The sequence below is a fragment of the Dryobates pubescens genome, chromosome 29 (assembly GCF_014839835.1).
Source record: "Dryobates pubescens isolate bDryPub1 chromosome 29, bDryPub1.pri, whole genome shotgun sequence".
Lineage (NCBI taxonomy): Eukaryota > Metazoa > Chordata > Aves > Piciformes > Picidae > Dryobates > Dryobates pubescens.
In genome coordinates this window covers 12,232,364-12,247,522 of record NC_071640.1, presented here as the reverse complement: position 1 = coordinate 12,247,522, position 15,159 = coordinate 12,232,364, and the positions used below count along the sequence as shown (strand labels likewise).

At 60.9% G+C, this 15,159-nt stretch overlaps 1 protein-coding gene across 1 annotated transcript; it reads right to left on the bottom strand.

The window, feature by feature from the left end:
* Positions 1 to 1,372: 1,372 nt before the first annotated feature.
* On the bottom strand, positions 1,373 to 15,157 carry PRPF4 (pre-mRNA processing factor 4). Its single transcript, XM_054174561.1, has 14 exons — positions 15,054 to 15,157; positions 14,302 to 14,479; positions 13,004 to 13,190; positions 11,111 to 11,198; positions 9,470 to 9,549; positions 9,105 to 9,198; positions 7,641 to 7,735; positions 6,727 to 6,785; positions 4,559 to 4,682; positions 3,654 to 3,743; positions 2,852 to 2,974; positions 2,015 to 2,122; positions 1,791 to 1,909; positions 1,373 to 1,626 (listed from the first exon to the last, which is right to left on the bottom strand). Exons 1-14 carry the CDS (start codon positions 15,123 to 15,125, stop codon positions 1,433 to 1,435), a joined length of 1,611 nt encoding a protein of 536 aa, XP_054030536.1. The 5' UTR covers positions 15,126 to 15,157; the 3' UTR covers positions 1,373 to 1,432.
* Positions 15,158 to 15,159: the final 2 nt, after the last annotated feature.

Sequence of the window (15,159 nt, the reverse complement as noted above, 5' to 3'; positions counted from 1 at the left end):
TCCTTGAGCTGCCACTCCATGGAGCAGCAGCTTAAGCAGAGGGAGCTGGGCAGGGCAGCTCAGCTCAGCCAAGAGGATCAGCAATTAAAGAGCTTCCTGCTGCTGGCCTCATCCCACAGGAGTGTCCCTGGGAGTGAGTGAGAGCCTGCAGGCAGGATGGGGCAGATGGCAGCAGGGTACCTGGAAGGGAACCCCCTCAGCTGAGTGGCTTTGGGGTTGGCTTTCTTAAACCACCCTCCCCAGCCCTGCTGCCTGCACAGGAAGAGAGCTGTGCCCACTCCCAGGGAGCAGAGGCAGCTGCTCTGGGCTGGCAGGGGGCAGGGGGGGTGGTCTTCTCTGGCCTCCTGAAGGCTCTCACCATAGGAGTGGTGAGAAGACAGAGGGAATCTGCTCAATGTCTGCATCTGAGGGGTGGGTGTCAGGAAGGGGCCAGCTCCCTTTCAGTGGTGTCCTCTGATAGGACAAGAGGCAATGGACACAAACTGGAACCCAGAAGTTCCACCTCAGCAGGAGGAAACTTCTTTGGTGTGAGGCTGCTGGAGGCCTGAAGCAGGCTGCCCAGAGGGGTTGTGGAGTCTCCTTCCCTGGAGACTTTCAAGCCCCAGCTGGCTGTGTTCCTGGGTGAGCTGCCCTGGGTGACCCTGCTGTGGCAGGGGGGGTGCCCTGGGTGATCTCCAGAGGTCCCTTCCCACCCTTCCCCTGGTGTGCTGGAGCTGCAAGTTCCCCACTCCTCAGAGGCAGAGTCAGGCCAGGATTTGATTTCACACATCTGCAAAACCTCACTTTAAAGAATGAACACAAAATCTCCCTCCAGTGGTGCCCAGAAGCCAACCCCAGGCTGGAATGGCCACCTTGGTGTCACCTCTGCTGAGGCAGAGCCAGAACAGAACCAGGGGATCCCAACCTCCAAGGGGCTGGGACTGCTGGAGGAGCTGGGTGGCACCTGCAGAACCACTGCCCTGGCACTGACCAGCTGCTGGGAGAACACAGGGGGTGCAGAGCTCCATGGCCAGAGAGGGGGAAGCAGGCTCCTCTGCTCCTCTACCTCCACCAGCTCTTTGCTCTCTTGAAATGCCAGCCAAGGCTGAAGCCACAGCCTCCTGGCCAAGGCTGCTGGCAAAGGGAAGGTAAGGAGGGCACTGCCAGAGGTGCTGTCTGGCTCCCCACAGATGTTTCAAACAGCCTGGGGGAGATCTGGGAGCCTGGCTTGGGAGGGAGGGTGGGAGCAGATGGATCCTCTCCAGACTGGCACATCCTAACTGGTGGCAAAGCATCACCCAAGCTGGGAGCCCAGCCAAGCCCAGGGGCTCCCAAACCACCTCCACCCAAGTGCCCGTGGCTGCCCCGACCCCTGTCCCCACAAGTGGGTCCTTTGCTACCCCTAAAGCAGGCCGTGGTGGGCAGCCCCAGGGGCTGCAGCCCCGCAGCAGGGCTACTCTGCCGTCCAGAGCTTGAAGGTCCTGTCGTAGGAGCAGGTGGCGATCAGCTGCCCGTCCAGGGAGATGTCCAGGCCCATCACCTTCCCCTCGTGCCCCGCCAGCGTCTTCAGCGGCGACCAGCCGGGGTGGGTCCAGATCTTGGCCGTGTTGTCGTAGGCGCCGGTCAGCAGGAAGTTGCCGTGATTGGCTGCGGCACAGCAGGGGACAGGGGGGAGGGAGGCTTGAAACCCGAGCCCGGCCCGAGGCCGCCTGGCCGCGCAGGCTCGCTGGGCCCGCGGCGGGGGCGCCCAGGGGCTGCGGCCGCCGGCCGGGAGGGGCGGGGGCCGGCAGCAGCCGGCAGGGGACACTCACGCTCGAACTTGACGCCGGTGACCAGGTTCTGGTGGGCAGGGATGGTGTAGATGCACTTCCTCTGGCGCAGGTCCCACACCTTGCAGGTGTTGTCCCCGCTGCCCGTCGCCACGTGGTACCTGCCCGAGGGAGGAGGAGGAGGCTCAGGCTGCCCAGCTCTGCACTGCCAGCTGCCAGCCCTGCCCTGCCAGCTGCCAGCCCTGCCCTGCCAGCCCTCTCCTTACCCGTTGGGGGAGAAGTTGATGCCATAGATCTCCTTCAGGTGGCCCTCCAGAAACATGATGCAGCGCCCGGTGCGCAGGTCCCACACGCGGCCGAAGGCATCCAGGCCCCTGGGCAGAGAGCCTGAGGGTCACCCCCGGGGAGCCCAGCAGCTGCCAGCACTCACTCAGCCTCACCAGCAGGCACAGAGCAGGGGAGGGGGTGGGTTGGAAGGGACCTTAAAGCTCACCCAGCTCCAACCCCCTGCTAGTGCTTCATGAGGGCAGAAGCCATGCAGGAGAAGCAATCCTCTGCCATCTCCTCCACCAAGGGATCACAGCTTCATAGAATGCTTTAGGTTGGAAGGGACCTTAAAGGTCACTCAGTGCCAGCCCCCTGCCATGGGCAGGGACCCCTCCCCCCAGCCCAGCTTGCTCAAGGCCTCATCCAGCCTGGCCTTCAACACCTCCAGGGAGGGGGCAGCCACAGCCTCCCTGGGCAGCCTGTGCCAGAGTCTCCCCAGCCTCACTCTCAACAATTTCTTCCTCCTCTCCACTCTCAGTCTCTCCTCTCCCAGCTCAAAGCCATTGTTCCTCAGCCTGGCACTCCCAGCCCTTGTCCACAGTCCCTCCCCAGCACTCCTGGAGCCCTTCAGGTCCTGGGAGGCTGCTCTGAGGTCTGCCTGGAGCCATCCACCACAGCCCTGCAGGCTGAGAGGAGTGCACCTCCCCGGGCAACCTGTTCCAGTGTCTCCCCACCCTCATGGGGAAGAGTTTGTCAATGTCTGCTCTCAGTGCAGCTGCTCCCAGCGTGGAGCCATGCCCCTGGCACAGCCAGGCCCTGGCAGGAGCTGCCCTCACCCGGTGCCCGCCAGCGAGCCGTCGGTGTGGAAGGCGATGTCGTAGACCCCCTTGCTGTGCCCCTCCTGGTGCAGGATCTCCTCCTGGGCTTCCAGGTCCCACAGGCGCCAGGAGTGGTCATAGCTGTGGAAACAGAAGCACCTGCCCCACTCACTGCCCCTCCAGGGGCAGCAACAGCACACTCCCCTACCCCTGGGGGCCTTCTGTCTCCAGCTGGACACCAAGAGGGTCTCACCTGAGGGGCAGAGACAGGAGCCCCAAGGACACAGAGTAGGTTGGGAAGGACCTTCCAAGGTCATCCAGGCCTGCAGGCAGCAGGGACAGCTGCAACTAGAGCAGGCTGCTCAGGCTCCCAGACAACCTGACCTGCAATGGTTCCATGGATGGGGCAGCCCCCATCTCTCTGGGCAGCCTGGGCCAGGCTCTCACCACCCTCACAGCGAAGAATTTCTTCCTGTGATCCAATCTAAGCCCCCCTTCCCTATTTGAAGCCCTCACCCCATCACTGCACCCCCTGGCAATGGCCCTCCCCAGCTCTCTGGTCTCTGTAAGCACTGAAAGGCCACCAGGAGGTCTCCCTGGAGCCTTCTCCTCCCCAGGCTGAACAACCCCAACTCCATCACCCTGCCCTCACGGGGAGGTGCTCCGGCCCCTGAGCACCTTCACGGCCCACCCCGCACTCGTTCACAGTGCCACAGCCCAGCCCTCGCCACCCCTGGCCCAGGGGCCCCCGTGCTGGCAAGCTGTGGTGCCCAGGGGGCAGGGCAGGGCCGTGCCCGAGGCAGGCAGCACAGCTCCGTACCAGGTGGTGCCCAGGAACCTGCCGGAGGGGTGCCACATCACGCGCGCCACCCGCATGCTGTGGCCCTCGATGTCTGCCACCGGCTCGTCGCTGCGGAACAGGAACAGAAGAGAGCAAACCCTGCTCAGAGCTGGCTGGCTCCAGCCAGGCCTGGCCAACCTCCTTGCAGGGAGCTGTGGAGAGCAAGGAGGGCTCCCTCAGCCTCCTCTTCTCCAGGCTGAACCTCCCCATCCCCCTCAGCTGCTGCCCCCCAGCCCTCTTCTCCAGCCCCTTCCCCAGCTCTGGTGCCCTTCTCCAGCCTCTCAATGTCCTTCCTGGAGCGAGGGCCCCAGAACTCAACCCAGGATTTGAGGTCTGGCCTCACCAGTACCCAGAGCAGAGGCACAATCCCCTGCTCCTGCTGGCCACACCACTGCTGACCCAGGCTGGGCTGCTGGTGACCTTCTTGGCCACCTGAGCGCGCCCTGGCTGCTGCCCACCACCTCAGCTCCTTCTCTGCTGGGCAGGCCAAAAGCTGCTGTGCAGAGTGATGCTCTTGCTTGGGTCATCTCCAAGTGCTGGTGCTTCCCAGTACCTCAGCAGCTCATTTCTTAGCATGCAAGGGAGAACATCTTCTCCTAAATGAGAGGTTGGGATGCAATCCTCTCCACCTCCTCCTCCCATCACCCAGAGCAGTTCAAAGCCCAGCAGCAGCCCTGACCCGATTCTCTTCAGACCATCTCCCCTCCCCCTCTCTCCCCTGAGCAGGAGGATCTCTTCCTGCTGAAGCAGGTGGCACACTCTGAGGCCAGGAGTTGCTCTGGCAGACAGGACAAGGTTGTGTTTGCAGGAGAATGCCCAAGGGTTAGTGACACAAAAGAAACCCCAGCCCAAGAGCCTGCAGCTGCCCCTGGGTTTGTCCTGACCTCTCAAGGCTCCAGAGCTTGACAGACCCATCAGCTGCACACGAGGCCAGGTTGACATCCTTCTTGTCCAGGGAGACAGTGGCTTTGGGATGGAAAACTATGGCTCCCACGTTGGTGCTGTGTCCTTAGGAGAAAGGGAAAGGAGATTTCAGTGTCTGCCACGTGGCCTGGGCCAGCTCCTCAGCCAGGCTGCACCTCCTTGCTAAGCTAAGCCTGGGCCAGTCCCTCAGCCAGGCTGCACTTCCCTGCTAAGCTAAGCCTGGGCCAGCTCCTCAGCCACGCTGCACTTCCTTGCTAAGCTAAGCCTGGGCCAGCTCCTCAGCTAGGCTGCACTTCCTTGCTAAGCTAAGCCTGGGCCAGCCCCTCAGCCAGGCTGCACTTCCCTGCTAAGCTAAGCCTGGGCCAGCTCCTCAGCCACGCTGCACTTCCTTGCTAAGCTAAGCCTGGGCCAGCTCCTCAGCCAGGCTGCACTTCCTTGCTTAGCTAAGCCTGGGCCAGCCCCTCAGCCAGGCTGCACTTCCTTGCTAAGCTAAGCCTGGGCCAGCCCCTCAGCCAGGCTGTACTTCCTTGCTAAGCTAAGCCTGGGCCAGCTCCTCAGCCAGGCTGCACTTCCCTGCTAAGCTAAGCCTGGGCCAGCTCCTCAGCCAGGCTGCACTTCCTTGCTAAGCTAAGCCTGGGCCAGCCCCTCAGCCAGGCTGCACTTCCTTGCTAAGCTAAGCCTGGGCCAGCCCCTCAGCCAGGCTGCACTTCCCTGCTAAGCTAAGCCTGGGCCAGCTCCTCAGCCAGGCTGCACTTCCCTGCTAAGCTAAGCCTGGGCCAGCTCCTCAGCCAGGCTGCACTTCCCTGCTAAGCCTGGGCCAGTCCCTCAGTTAGGCTGCACTTCCTTGCTAAGCTAAGCCTGGGCCAGCTCCTCAGCCAGGCTGCACTTCCTTGCTAAGCTAAGCCTGGGCCAGCCCCTCAGCCAGGCTGCACTTCCCTGCTAAGCCTGGGCCAGTCCCTCAGCCAGGCTGCACTTCCTTGCTAAGCTAAGCCTGGGCCAGCTCCTCAGCCAGGCTGCACTTCCTTGCTAAGCTAAGCCTGGGCCAGCTCCTCAGCCAGGCTGCACTTCCTTTCTAAGCATCAGGCAGGTACCAGTGAGGACATTCACTCTGTGCTCCTCCTCATGCAGGGTGAAGCTGCCTCCCAGCTCACCTCCCAGACAGAGTCACACAGAATGGTTTGGGTTGGGAGGGAGCTCCAAAGCTCACCCAGCCCAACCCCTGCAGTCAGCAGGGACAGCCTCCACTAGATCAGGTTGCTCACTTTGAGTATCTCCAGGGATGAGGCTTCAACCACCTCCCTGGGCAGCCTGTTGCAGTGCTCCAGCAGCCTCCTGGTGCAGCCTGTTCCTCACACCCAATCTCAATCTGCTCTGCTCTCATTTCAGACCCCACTAGGCAGAGCTGCAGGGCTTGCTGGAGCCATTCCCAACATCCCTTTTCCTCCCCAGTTGCTTATGGTCCTCCTCTCCACTCTCAGTCTCCCCTCTCCCAGCTCAGAGCCATTGTTCCTCAGCCTGGCACTCCCAGCCCTTGTCCAAAGTCCCTCCCCAGCTCTCCTGGAGCCCTTCAGGTCCTGGAAGGCTGCTCTGAGGTCTGCCTGGAGCCTCCTTTTCTCCAGGCTGCACAGCCCCAGCTCCCTCAGCCTGTCCTCACAGCACATCTGTCCTCCCAGCAGAGAGGGAGTGTTGCATCTCCAGCCACCACTGGAGAGCATCAACCACCAGGCTTTGGAACCCTCCAAATGTAGTGGAAATTCAAGACAGCAATCAAGAGGCTGCTCCCCACATCTGTGGTCAGTCCATGTTCATTCATGGTCAGTGCTGCAGGAACATCACTGCTGGGGAAATGTCCTGGCCCAAGATGCTGCCATTGGGCTCAAGAAAAGCTCCAAGCAGTTTTTGAGACGAGGCAAAAGAGCAGGAAGAGGAAGAGCAGACTGAGGTCCCAGCTCTCAGGCCCTCCCCTGGGTGACCTGACACATGCCCATGCTCTGCAGCCCTGAGTGCTGCTCTCCTCAGAGCAAAACCTGCCCAGAGGACCCTGTGTTGGGGTCACCAAGTCATCAGAGAGAGGAACTCAACCCAGAGAACAGAACTAAGCAGAGCCTCATCTGGAGCCACTCTCTACCTCGTAAGGTGTGAACCAGGTTGCAGTCAGGCACGGACCAGAGCTTGCACAGCCCACTCCTGTGGAAGAGAAGGAGCAGAGGTCAGTGTGGGCAGGAGCAAAGGACAGGCCAAACAGGGCTGCAGAACCACCCAGGGCATTCTGCAGGAGCTAAACCAGCAAAACACTACAGGCAAGCAGCCACAGGAGCTGAGGGACTGGGACTGAAATCTCTGCTGAGCTCCAGAAGGAATCACAGAATGGCTCTGGGTGGAAAAGACCTTTGAGCTCATCCTCTCCAACCATCCTCTGACTCTGCCAAGGCTGGGGCTAACCCACAGCTCTCAGCACCACAGCTCTGCCTCTCTGAAACACCTCCAGGGATGGGGATTCAGCCTCCTCCCTGGGAGCCTGGTTGAGAACCCTTGGAGTGAAGAACTTTCTTCCAATACCCAACCTAAACCTCCCTTGGTGCAACTGGAGGACATGTCCTCTTGTCCTGTCACTTGTCACAAGGGAGAGGAGACCAAACCCCCACCTGGCTCCAGCCTCCTTGCAGGGAGCTGTAGAGAGCAATGAGGCCTGCCCTCAGCCTCCCCTTCTCCAAACTAAACACCTCCACTTTTCTTAGCTGCTCCTCCCCAGCCCTGCTCTCCAGACCCTTCCCCAGCTTGGTTGCCCTTCTCTGGACCTGCTCCAGCCCCTCAATGTCTTTCTTGCAGTGAGGGGCCCAAACCTGAGCCCAGGACTGAAGGTGTGGCCTGCCCAGTGCAGGGCAGATGTGGGCAGTCTCCCCACAGGAAGTGAAGAGAGCTCAAACCAAGAAGAATCATTTCTGCACTGTGAGGATGCAGAGGGCTCCAGCAACATCCTTCCCTTTCCCCCCTGCTGTGCTCTCCCAGCCCCTGCAGCAAGGGCTGCAGATGAGGACCTACCAGCAGGCTGTGGCCAGCAGCTTGGAGCTGGGGCTGAAGTGGCAGTAGGAGAGCGGGCGGTCGTCCCCGATCTGACTGCAGAAGTTGTTCAGGGACTGCAACCCAAGGCAGAGGAGAGAAGAAAGGAGTCAAGAGCAGATGACAGGGAAAGCCCTGCTCACAGACTGAGCAGGAGCAGGCAAAGGCATGGAGGGAGATACAGAGGCCTCTGGAAAACCACTTTCCAAGGGAGAAGCTGCCTGGGAGCCACTGCAGCTCCGAGCAGGAGGGAGCCTGAGGTGAGCTCACCCCCAGCACTGGTCAGCAGGAAGCCCACAGCCCCTCAACACCACAGCTTTGAGAGAGAGCTGAACTGTGGCCTCTCTCTGCACCTCATGCAAGCAGACAGACTGGGGCAGGCAGGGAGAGGAGCTTAGGGCAGAATAAATCCCCTGGCAGCTAAAGCCTCTGGGTGTAAACAGGATTAGAGGCAGCACAACCCCAGCTGGAGCCTCCCTGCTTGGGTAAGCTGGGACTGGGCTCAGTGTGCTCCCAAAGGGCATCTCAGAGCCAGCTGGAACAGGTCCTGCAATGGTTGTCAGTGCCCCTGGTGTCCTGCACTAGTGACCATCACACAGGAAGAGGAAAGGGAGCAGCCTGAGCAGTCCTTTCCCAGCCAGCTAAACCCTGACAGGGCCAGGGATAAATTGAGTCACAGAATGCTCTGGGTTGGAAGGGACCTTTAAGGGCCAGCCAGCCCCTTACAAATCCCTCAGCTTCACAAGGCCATGGAGGGATTTGTCTTCATCCCTTTGCTGTGTAAGGACAACTAAAGGACATCTCTCTGGACACCTGCAAAGAGTTGGAACATGGAACTCTTGGAGTGGGTCCAGAGGAGGCCACAAAAATCAGAGGGCTGGGGTGCCTCTGCTATGGGCACAGGCTGCCAGCTGGGGTTGCTCAGCCTGGAGAAGAGAAAGCTCCAGGGAGACCTCAGAGCAGCCTTCCAGTGCCTGAAAGGATCCAGGAGAGCTGGGGAGGGACTGTTCAGAAGGGCCTGAGGGGACAGGATGAGGGGCAATGGCTTTGAGCTGGAAGATGGTGTTAAGAGTAAACATTAGGAAGAAATTCTTCCCTGTGAGGGTGGGGAGACTCTGGCACAGGCTGCCCAGGGAGGCTGTGGCTGCCTCCTGCCTGGAGGTGTCCAGGGCCAGGTTAGATGAAGCCTTGAGCCAGCTGGGCTGGTGGGAGGTGTCCCTGCCCATGGCAGGGGGCTGGAACTGGATGAATTTTCAGGTCCCTTCCAACTCCCTCCACTCTGAGTGTGCCTGATGCACCCCCCAAGCACAGAGGGCAAGCAGCCTCCCAGCAGGTGACAGTGCAGAACACTGCACCTGGACAGCAGCTGCAGGCAGCTGAGCTCTTTCTGGGCTCTCTGGAGGCTCAGCCAAGTGCTGTCCAAAGGGCAGCAGCTGCCCAACCTACCCGCAGGGATTTGTGCAGCTCCTGCCTCTGGGATGTCCTGGTTGCCTCTGGGATCTCCTTGAAGAGCCTGGCCTCCTCCAACCTCTTCACTGCCCTGGGAGGAGACAGGTGGAGGAACAAAGCCCTGGGCAGTGCTGCCCTGCTGCTGCAAACAGCCCCTGCCCCTTCTGCCCCCACGCTGGGCCGGTGCTGGAGTCACTCACTGAGAGCTCCAGCTCCACGCTCCCTGGACTGGCTCAGGCACACCCAGCAGCCTGCTCCCCCTTCCTCTGGCCTCAGGGCTCCTGCACTGCCCACAGCAGCCTCAGCAGCTGGGCTGATACACCAGGCTGCAGCTCCCTCCTGCCCTGCCCCATTGCCCTCACCTGGGGAGGGAGTAGTTGGCAAGCCACAGCCTTGCTGTTTTCAGGCTGCGTGGCCCTTCGTGGTACCAGGTCTGCTGATACTGGAAGAGAAACATCAGAGTCAGGCCTGGAGGGGACCCCAGGGACCACCTGCTCCAACCTCTGCAGCTCACAGCAGAGCTGAAAGGAGCTGGCCCAGCACCCTGGCAAGCTGAGCCTTAACCTGCCCAGTGGAGAGGACTCCACTGCTGCCCTTGGGAGATGATTCCAACCTCCAACTGTTCCCACAGGGAACCATTTCCTTCTGGAGCCCACTGGGACTCTCCCCAGCAGGAGCTTGTCCCCATCTCCCCTTGGCTTCTCCCTGGGACTGCTTGTGAAGAGGGAGTCTCCATCCTGCTGGCAGCCACCCTTTCTGTCCTGCTCCATGGTTATAAGGTCTCCCCTAAGCCTTCTCCAGGCTGAGCAAGCCCAGCTCTCAGCCCTTCCTGCCAGGGCAGCTCTGCCAAGCCTCTGATCAGAGCTGATGAAAAGGCTGCAGTGACTCTGCACCTCCAAGCAGGTACCTTGGGGGAGCCCCTCTTAGTACCCCCTCTAGGTGCCCCCCACAGCACCTGCTCTGAAATCTCCCTGTGCTGAGGCCTCTTTTTAAGGGCACTCTGCCTCACTCTAAGCTGTCCAAAAGGGGCTTAAGGTACAAGTCAAACCCTCAGCCCTACAGATCAGATCCTGCTGTGCTGCTGCTTCACTCCAGAACTCTCCAATTAACACCAACTCATCTTCACTGCACAGCAGCCAGCTCCTTCCTTCCCCACACATCACCCAGCACAAAGACAAACCAGGGCTGCAGAAAGTGTCCTTACTTCACAGAGTCATAGAATCAGTGAGGTTGGGAAAAACCCACAGAGGTCATCAAGTCCAAGCAATCACCCAGCACCATCTGATCAACTCAACCATGGCACCAAGGACCTCAGCCAGGCTCTTCCTAAACACCTCCAGGGATGGGGACTCCACCACCTCCCTGGGCAGCACCTATGAAGAACTTCTTCCTCACCTCCAGCCTAAACCTCCCCTGGCACAGCCTGAGACTGTGTCCTCTTGTTCTGGGGCTGGCTGCCTGGGAGAAGAGACCAACCCCCACCTGGCTACAACCTCCCTGCAGGGAGTTGCAGAGAGCAAGAAGGTCTCCCCTGAGCCTCCTCTTCCCCAGGCTAAGCAACCCCAGCTCCCTCAGCCTCTCCTCCCAGGGCTGTGCTCCAGACCCCTCCCCAGCTTTGTTGCCCTTCTCCGGACACCTTCCAGCAGCTCAACCTCTTTCCTGACCTGAGGAGCCCAGAACTGGACACAGGACTCAAGGTGTGGCCTCAGCAGTGCTGAGCACAGGGCACAAGGACTTCCCTGCTCCTGCTGGCCACACCGTTCCTGATGCAGGCCAGGATGCCCTTGGCCTTCTTGGCCCCCTGGGCACACTGCTGGCTCATGTTCAGCTGCTGTCAATCAGTAGGGCAACAAGGAGCAGGAGAGGATGACATGGGAATGTTTGGCCAGATGACTGACCAACCATGCCTGGCCAAACCCCGGAGTCCTGGGCACAGCAGAAGCTGTCAGTGCAGCACCCCAAAGGCTCTCAGCCCTGCCTGCTGCAGGAGCAGAGCCCATTACCTCTTCCTTGGATTTCTTGGACCTGTCATCGTCCTTCCTGGTCTTCTTCAGGGCATCTGTGCCAACCACAGAGAGGATGTTCCTGAGTCTGCAAAGAGCCACAGGGAGATGGAGTCAGGGAGCTCAGATTCACAGAATGGCTTGGGTTGGAAGGGATCTTAAAGATCCCCCAATTCCAACCCCCCAGCTGTGGGCAAGGACACCTCCAACCAGCCCAGGCTGCTCAAGGCCTCATCCAGCCTGGCTTTCAACACCTCCAGGGAGGGGGCAGCCACAGCCTCCCTGGGCAGCCTGTGCCAGTGTAGAAGCATAAAATATTTGGGGTTGAAGGCAACATTTAAAGGGCATCTGGGCCAACCTTTAATGAGTGTTGCACAGCAATTAATAGATCCATAGAATGGTTTGGGTTGGAAGGGATCTTAAAGACCATCCAGTTCCAAGCCCCCTGCCATGGGCAGGGACACCTCCCCCCAGCCCAGGCTGCTCAAGGCCTCATCCAGCCTGGCCCTCAAAACCTCCAGGGATGAGGCTGCCACCACCTCCCTGGGCAACCTGTGCCAGGCTCTCACCACCCTCCTGGAGAAGAACTTCTTCCTGACATCCAATCTGAATCTCCCCACTTCTAGTTTTGCTCCATCCTTCCCCCAGTCCTAACTCTCTGACACCCTCAGAAGTCCCTCCACAGCTTTCCTGTGGCTCCCTTCAGATCCTGGAAGGCCACAATTAGGTCCTCCTGGGAGCCTTCTCTTCTCCAGCCTGCACAACCCCAACTCTCTCAGTCTGTCTCCAGAGCAGAGCAGCTGGCCCTTCTCTGGGCACCTTCTAGCACCTCCAGATCTTTACTGTAAGAGGCTCCAGAACTGGACCCAGAGCTCCAGGTTGGTTTCTGCCAGCCCTGCCAGCAGCTCCCTGACTTACAGCAGTGATTCCTACCCCTTTCCATGGCATCTCACCAAAGGTGAGGGAAGACAAAGCCCCCAAAAGGAGGAGCCCAGCAGGCAGGGGACAGGCAGGAAGCAGCTTATTGAAGAAGCTCTGCCCCCTCCTGGGCAGGAGGCAGAGCAGGCTGCCAGCATCTGGGAGCCCTGCAGGGAGCCAGGGGGTTGAGCAGATTTGACTTTTACAGGTCCCTTGCAACCCAAACCACTCTGAAAGCCCCAAAAAGGAGGAGCCCAGCAGGCAGGAGCCAGGCAGGAAGCAGCTCTCCTGGGAGGCTTCTCTTCTCCACTGTCTCCTTTGCACACATCCCCTGCATGCCATCTGCCTGGAGAGCAGCTGTGCTTGGAAACAGAGCTGCAGCCGACTGGGGCCGAGCCGGGCGGCCAAGCGGCCTTCCAAGGCACCAGACCCCCGAGGGGGCGGGGCTGGGGGGTGGGGCCGGGGGGCCGGGGGCCGAGCCGGGCTGCCAAGCGGCCTTCCAAGGCACCAAAGACCCCGAGCGGGCGGGGCTGGGGCCGGGGGGCCGGGCCGGGGGGCCGGGGGCCGAGCCGGGCTGCCAAGCGGCCTTCCAAGGCACCACAGACCCCGAGCGGGCGGGGCCGGGGGGCGGGGCCGGGGCGCCGGGGGGCGGGGCCGGGGCGCCGGGGGGCGGGGCCGGGGCGCCGGGGGGCGGGGCCGGGCTGCCAAGCGGCCTTCCAAGGCACCACAGATCCCGAGCGGGCGGGGCTGGGGCCGGGGGGCCGGGCCGGGGGGCGGGGCCGGGGGGCGGGGCTGCCAAGCGGCCTTCCAAGGCACCACAGACCCCGAGCGGGCGGGGCCGGGGGGCCGGGCCGGGGGCCGAGCCGGGCTGCCAAGCGGCCTTCCAAGGCACCACAGACCCCGAGCGGGCGGGAGCAGGGCCGGGGGCCGGGCCGGGGGCGGCGGCAGAGCCGCAGGGGGCGGGGGGCACAGCACCTCTCCCTGCGCTCGGCAGGGCCCTCTCCGAAGAGCGTGATGGGCTCGCCCAGCGCCCGCAGGCAGGCCTTGACCTCGGCGTCGTCGGTGGAGACGTTGATCTGCCGCGCGCGCTTCCGCCGCTCGAACTCCGCCAGCACCTCCGCCTGCCGCTCGCTCAGGTGGTCCTCCAGGTCGAACACCTCCCCTGCGGGAAGGCAGCCAGCGGCGTCAGGACACCTCCAGGGAGGGGGTGGCCAGGAGGGGCTTGGACTCTTCACAGTCTCACAGTACCACCAAGGGTGGAAGAGACCTCAGAGATCACCGAGTCCAAGCTGGCACCGCAGACCTCCTGACTAGACCATGGCTCCAAGTGCCACATCCAATCCCCTCCTGAACACCTCCAGGGATGGGGACTCCACCACCTCCCTGGGCAGCACATTCCAATGGCCAAGCTCTCTTGCTGGGAAGAACTTTCTCCTCACCTCCAGCCTAACCCTCCCCTGGAACAGCTTGAGACTGTGTCCTCTTGTTCTGCTGCTGGGTACCTGGGAGAAGAGAACTGTGTCCAGTTCTGGGCCCCTCAGTTTAAGAAGGACATCAAGACACTTGAAGGTGTCCAGAGAAGGGCAACAAGGCTGGGGAGAGGCCTTGAGCACAGCCCTGTGAGGAGAGGCTGAGGGAGCTGGGGTTGTTTAGCCTGGAGAAGAGAAGGATCAGAGGTGACCTCATTGCCCTCTACAACTACCTGAAAGGTGGGTGTAGACAGGAGGGGGTTGGTCTCTTCTCTCAGGCAACCAGCACCAGAACAAGGGGACACAGTCTCAAGCTGTGCCAGGGGAGGTTTAGACTCGAGGTGAGGAGAAAGTTCTTCACTGAGCGAGTCATTCGTCATTGGGATGTGCTGCCCAGGGAGGTGGTGGAGTCCCCAGCCCTGGAGGTGTTCAAGGGGAGATTGGACGTGGCACTTGGTGCTATGGTCTAGTTGTGAGGTCTGTTGGAACAGGTTGGACTTGATGATCCTTGGGGTCTCTTCTAACCTTAGTTGTACTGTGAGACTGTGAAGAGACCAACCCCCCCCTGGCTACAACCTCCCTGCAGGGAGTTGTAGACAGCAAGAAGGTCTCCCCTGAGCCTCCTCTTCTCCAGGCTAAACAAACAGGGGAGATCCAACCAAGGAAGCAAGCATCCCAGCAACATCCTCACCCTGTTTTGGGCTTTTTTTTTGCCTTAAACTACACTCAAAATTGATCAAAAGCTTTGGAAAGTGTCACATGCCAGAGCAAGAGGGAAAGGAGAAGGTGGTTAAGCATTCTCACCACTGCTTATGTTGATGTTGCCAGCCTCGATGGCTGCCTTCATCCCTTCCTTTCCCAGCAGTCCTGATTCTCCTTTTGCCAGCCTCTCCCTCTCCTTCTCCTCCAGGCTGCCATAGAAGATGGGAGCTCTCTTGGCTGGAGGAGCATCACTCTCTTCAGCAGGCTTGCTCTTGGTGGCCTGGAAGGCAAAGTCAACATTTGCAATGTGTTTTGGTTAAAAAGGAGACAACAAAGTGCCTGGCTGTGCCAGGAAGTGCTGCTGTGCTAAAAGAGCTCCTTCCTACCTCGTGAGACCCTGAAATTGTATGTGAGATGTTAATTTGGGGCAACAAGGCCATGGCCCAAGTGCAAAGGCCAACACTAAAGCAGTCTCTGTTGTCTTCTCAGGCCTCTTTCTGTAAGGCTCTGGGGGTTTGATTTCTTTCCTGCGCCCCAGCCGGGACACGAGTGGTGCTGCCCGCCCGCTCCCGCGGTCCTAGCCGGACGCAAAGGGAGGCGGGAGGCGAACAGCTCCTTCCACCCAGGAGAGCAGCAGCACCAGAGTTTTCCCAGAAAAATGGAAAGATTCTGTAAAAAAGCGGGAGAACGCGGAAGCGCTCCGGTCACGGCGCTCTGAACGGCTCCGGCGACACCACTGCCTCCCCGCACCAGGGTCTCTCCGCCACGGCAAACCCCACACGCCCGGAAGCAAACGCCTGCGGCCTGTCCTGCAGGAAAGGGCCCAGAGCCGCCTCCCATCCCCAGACACGCACCTCCGCGGGAGCCGGGGCCCGCACGGCGGGGCGGGCGGCGCCGCGGGCAGCCGGGGGCCGCACAGCTGCCATGACGGCGGCGCACCGGGAGCGGAGACGAGACGAG

Coding starts and splice junctions, on each gene's coding strand:
- PRPF4 (XM_054174561.1), bottom strand. CDS start 15,125: ATGGCAGCTGTGCGGCCCCCGGCTGCCCGCGGCGCCGCCCGCCCCGCC. Junction 14,480..15,053: donor GGGCCCCGGCTCCCGCGGAG/GTGCGTGTCTGG, acceptor TTTGCCTTCCAG/GCCACCAAGAGCAAGCCTGC. Junction 1,627..1,790: donor CACCGGCGTCAAGTTCGAGC/GTGAGTGTCCCC, acceptor GCTGTGCCGCAG/CCAATCACGGCAACTTCCTG.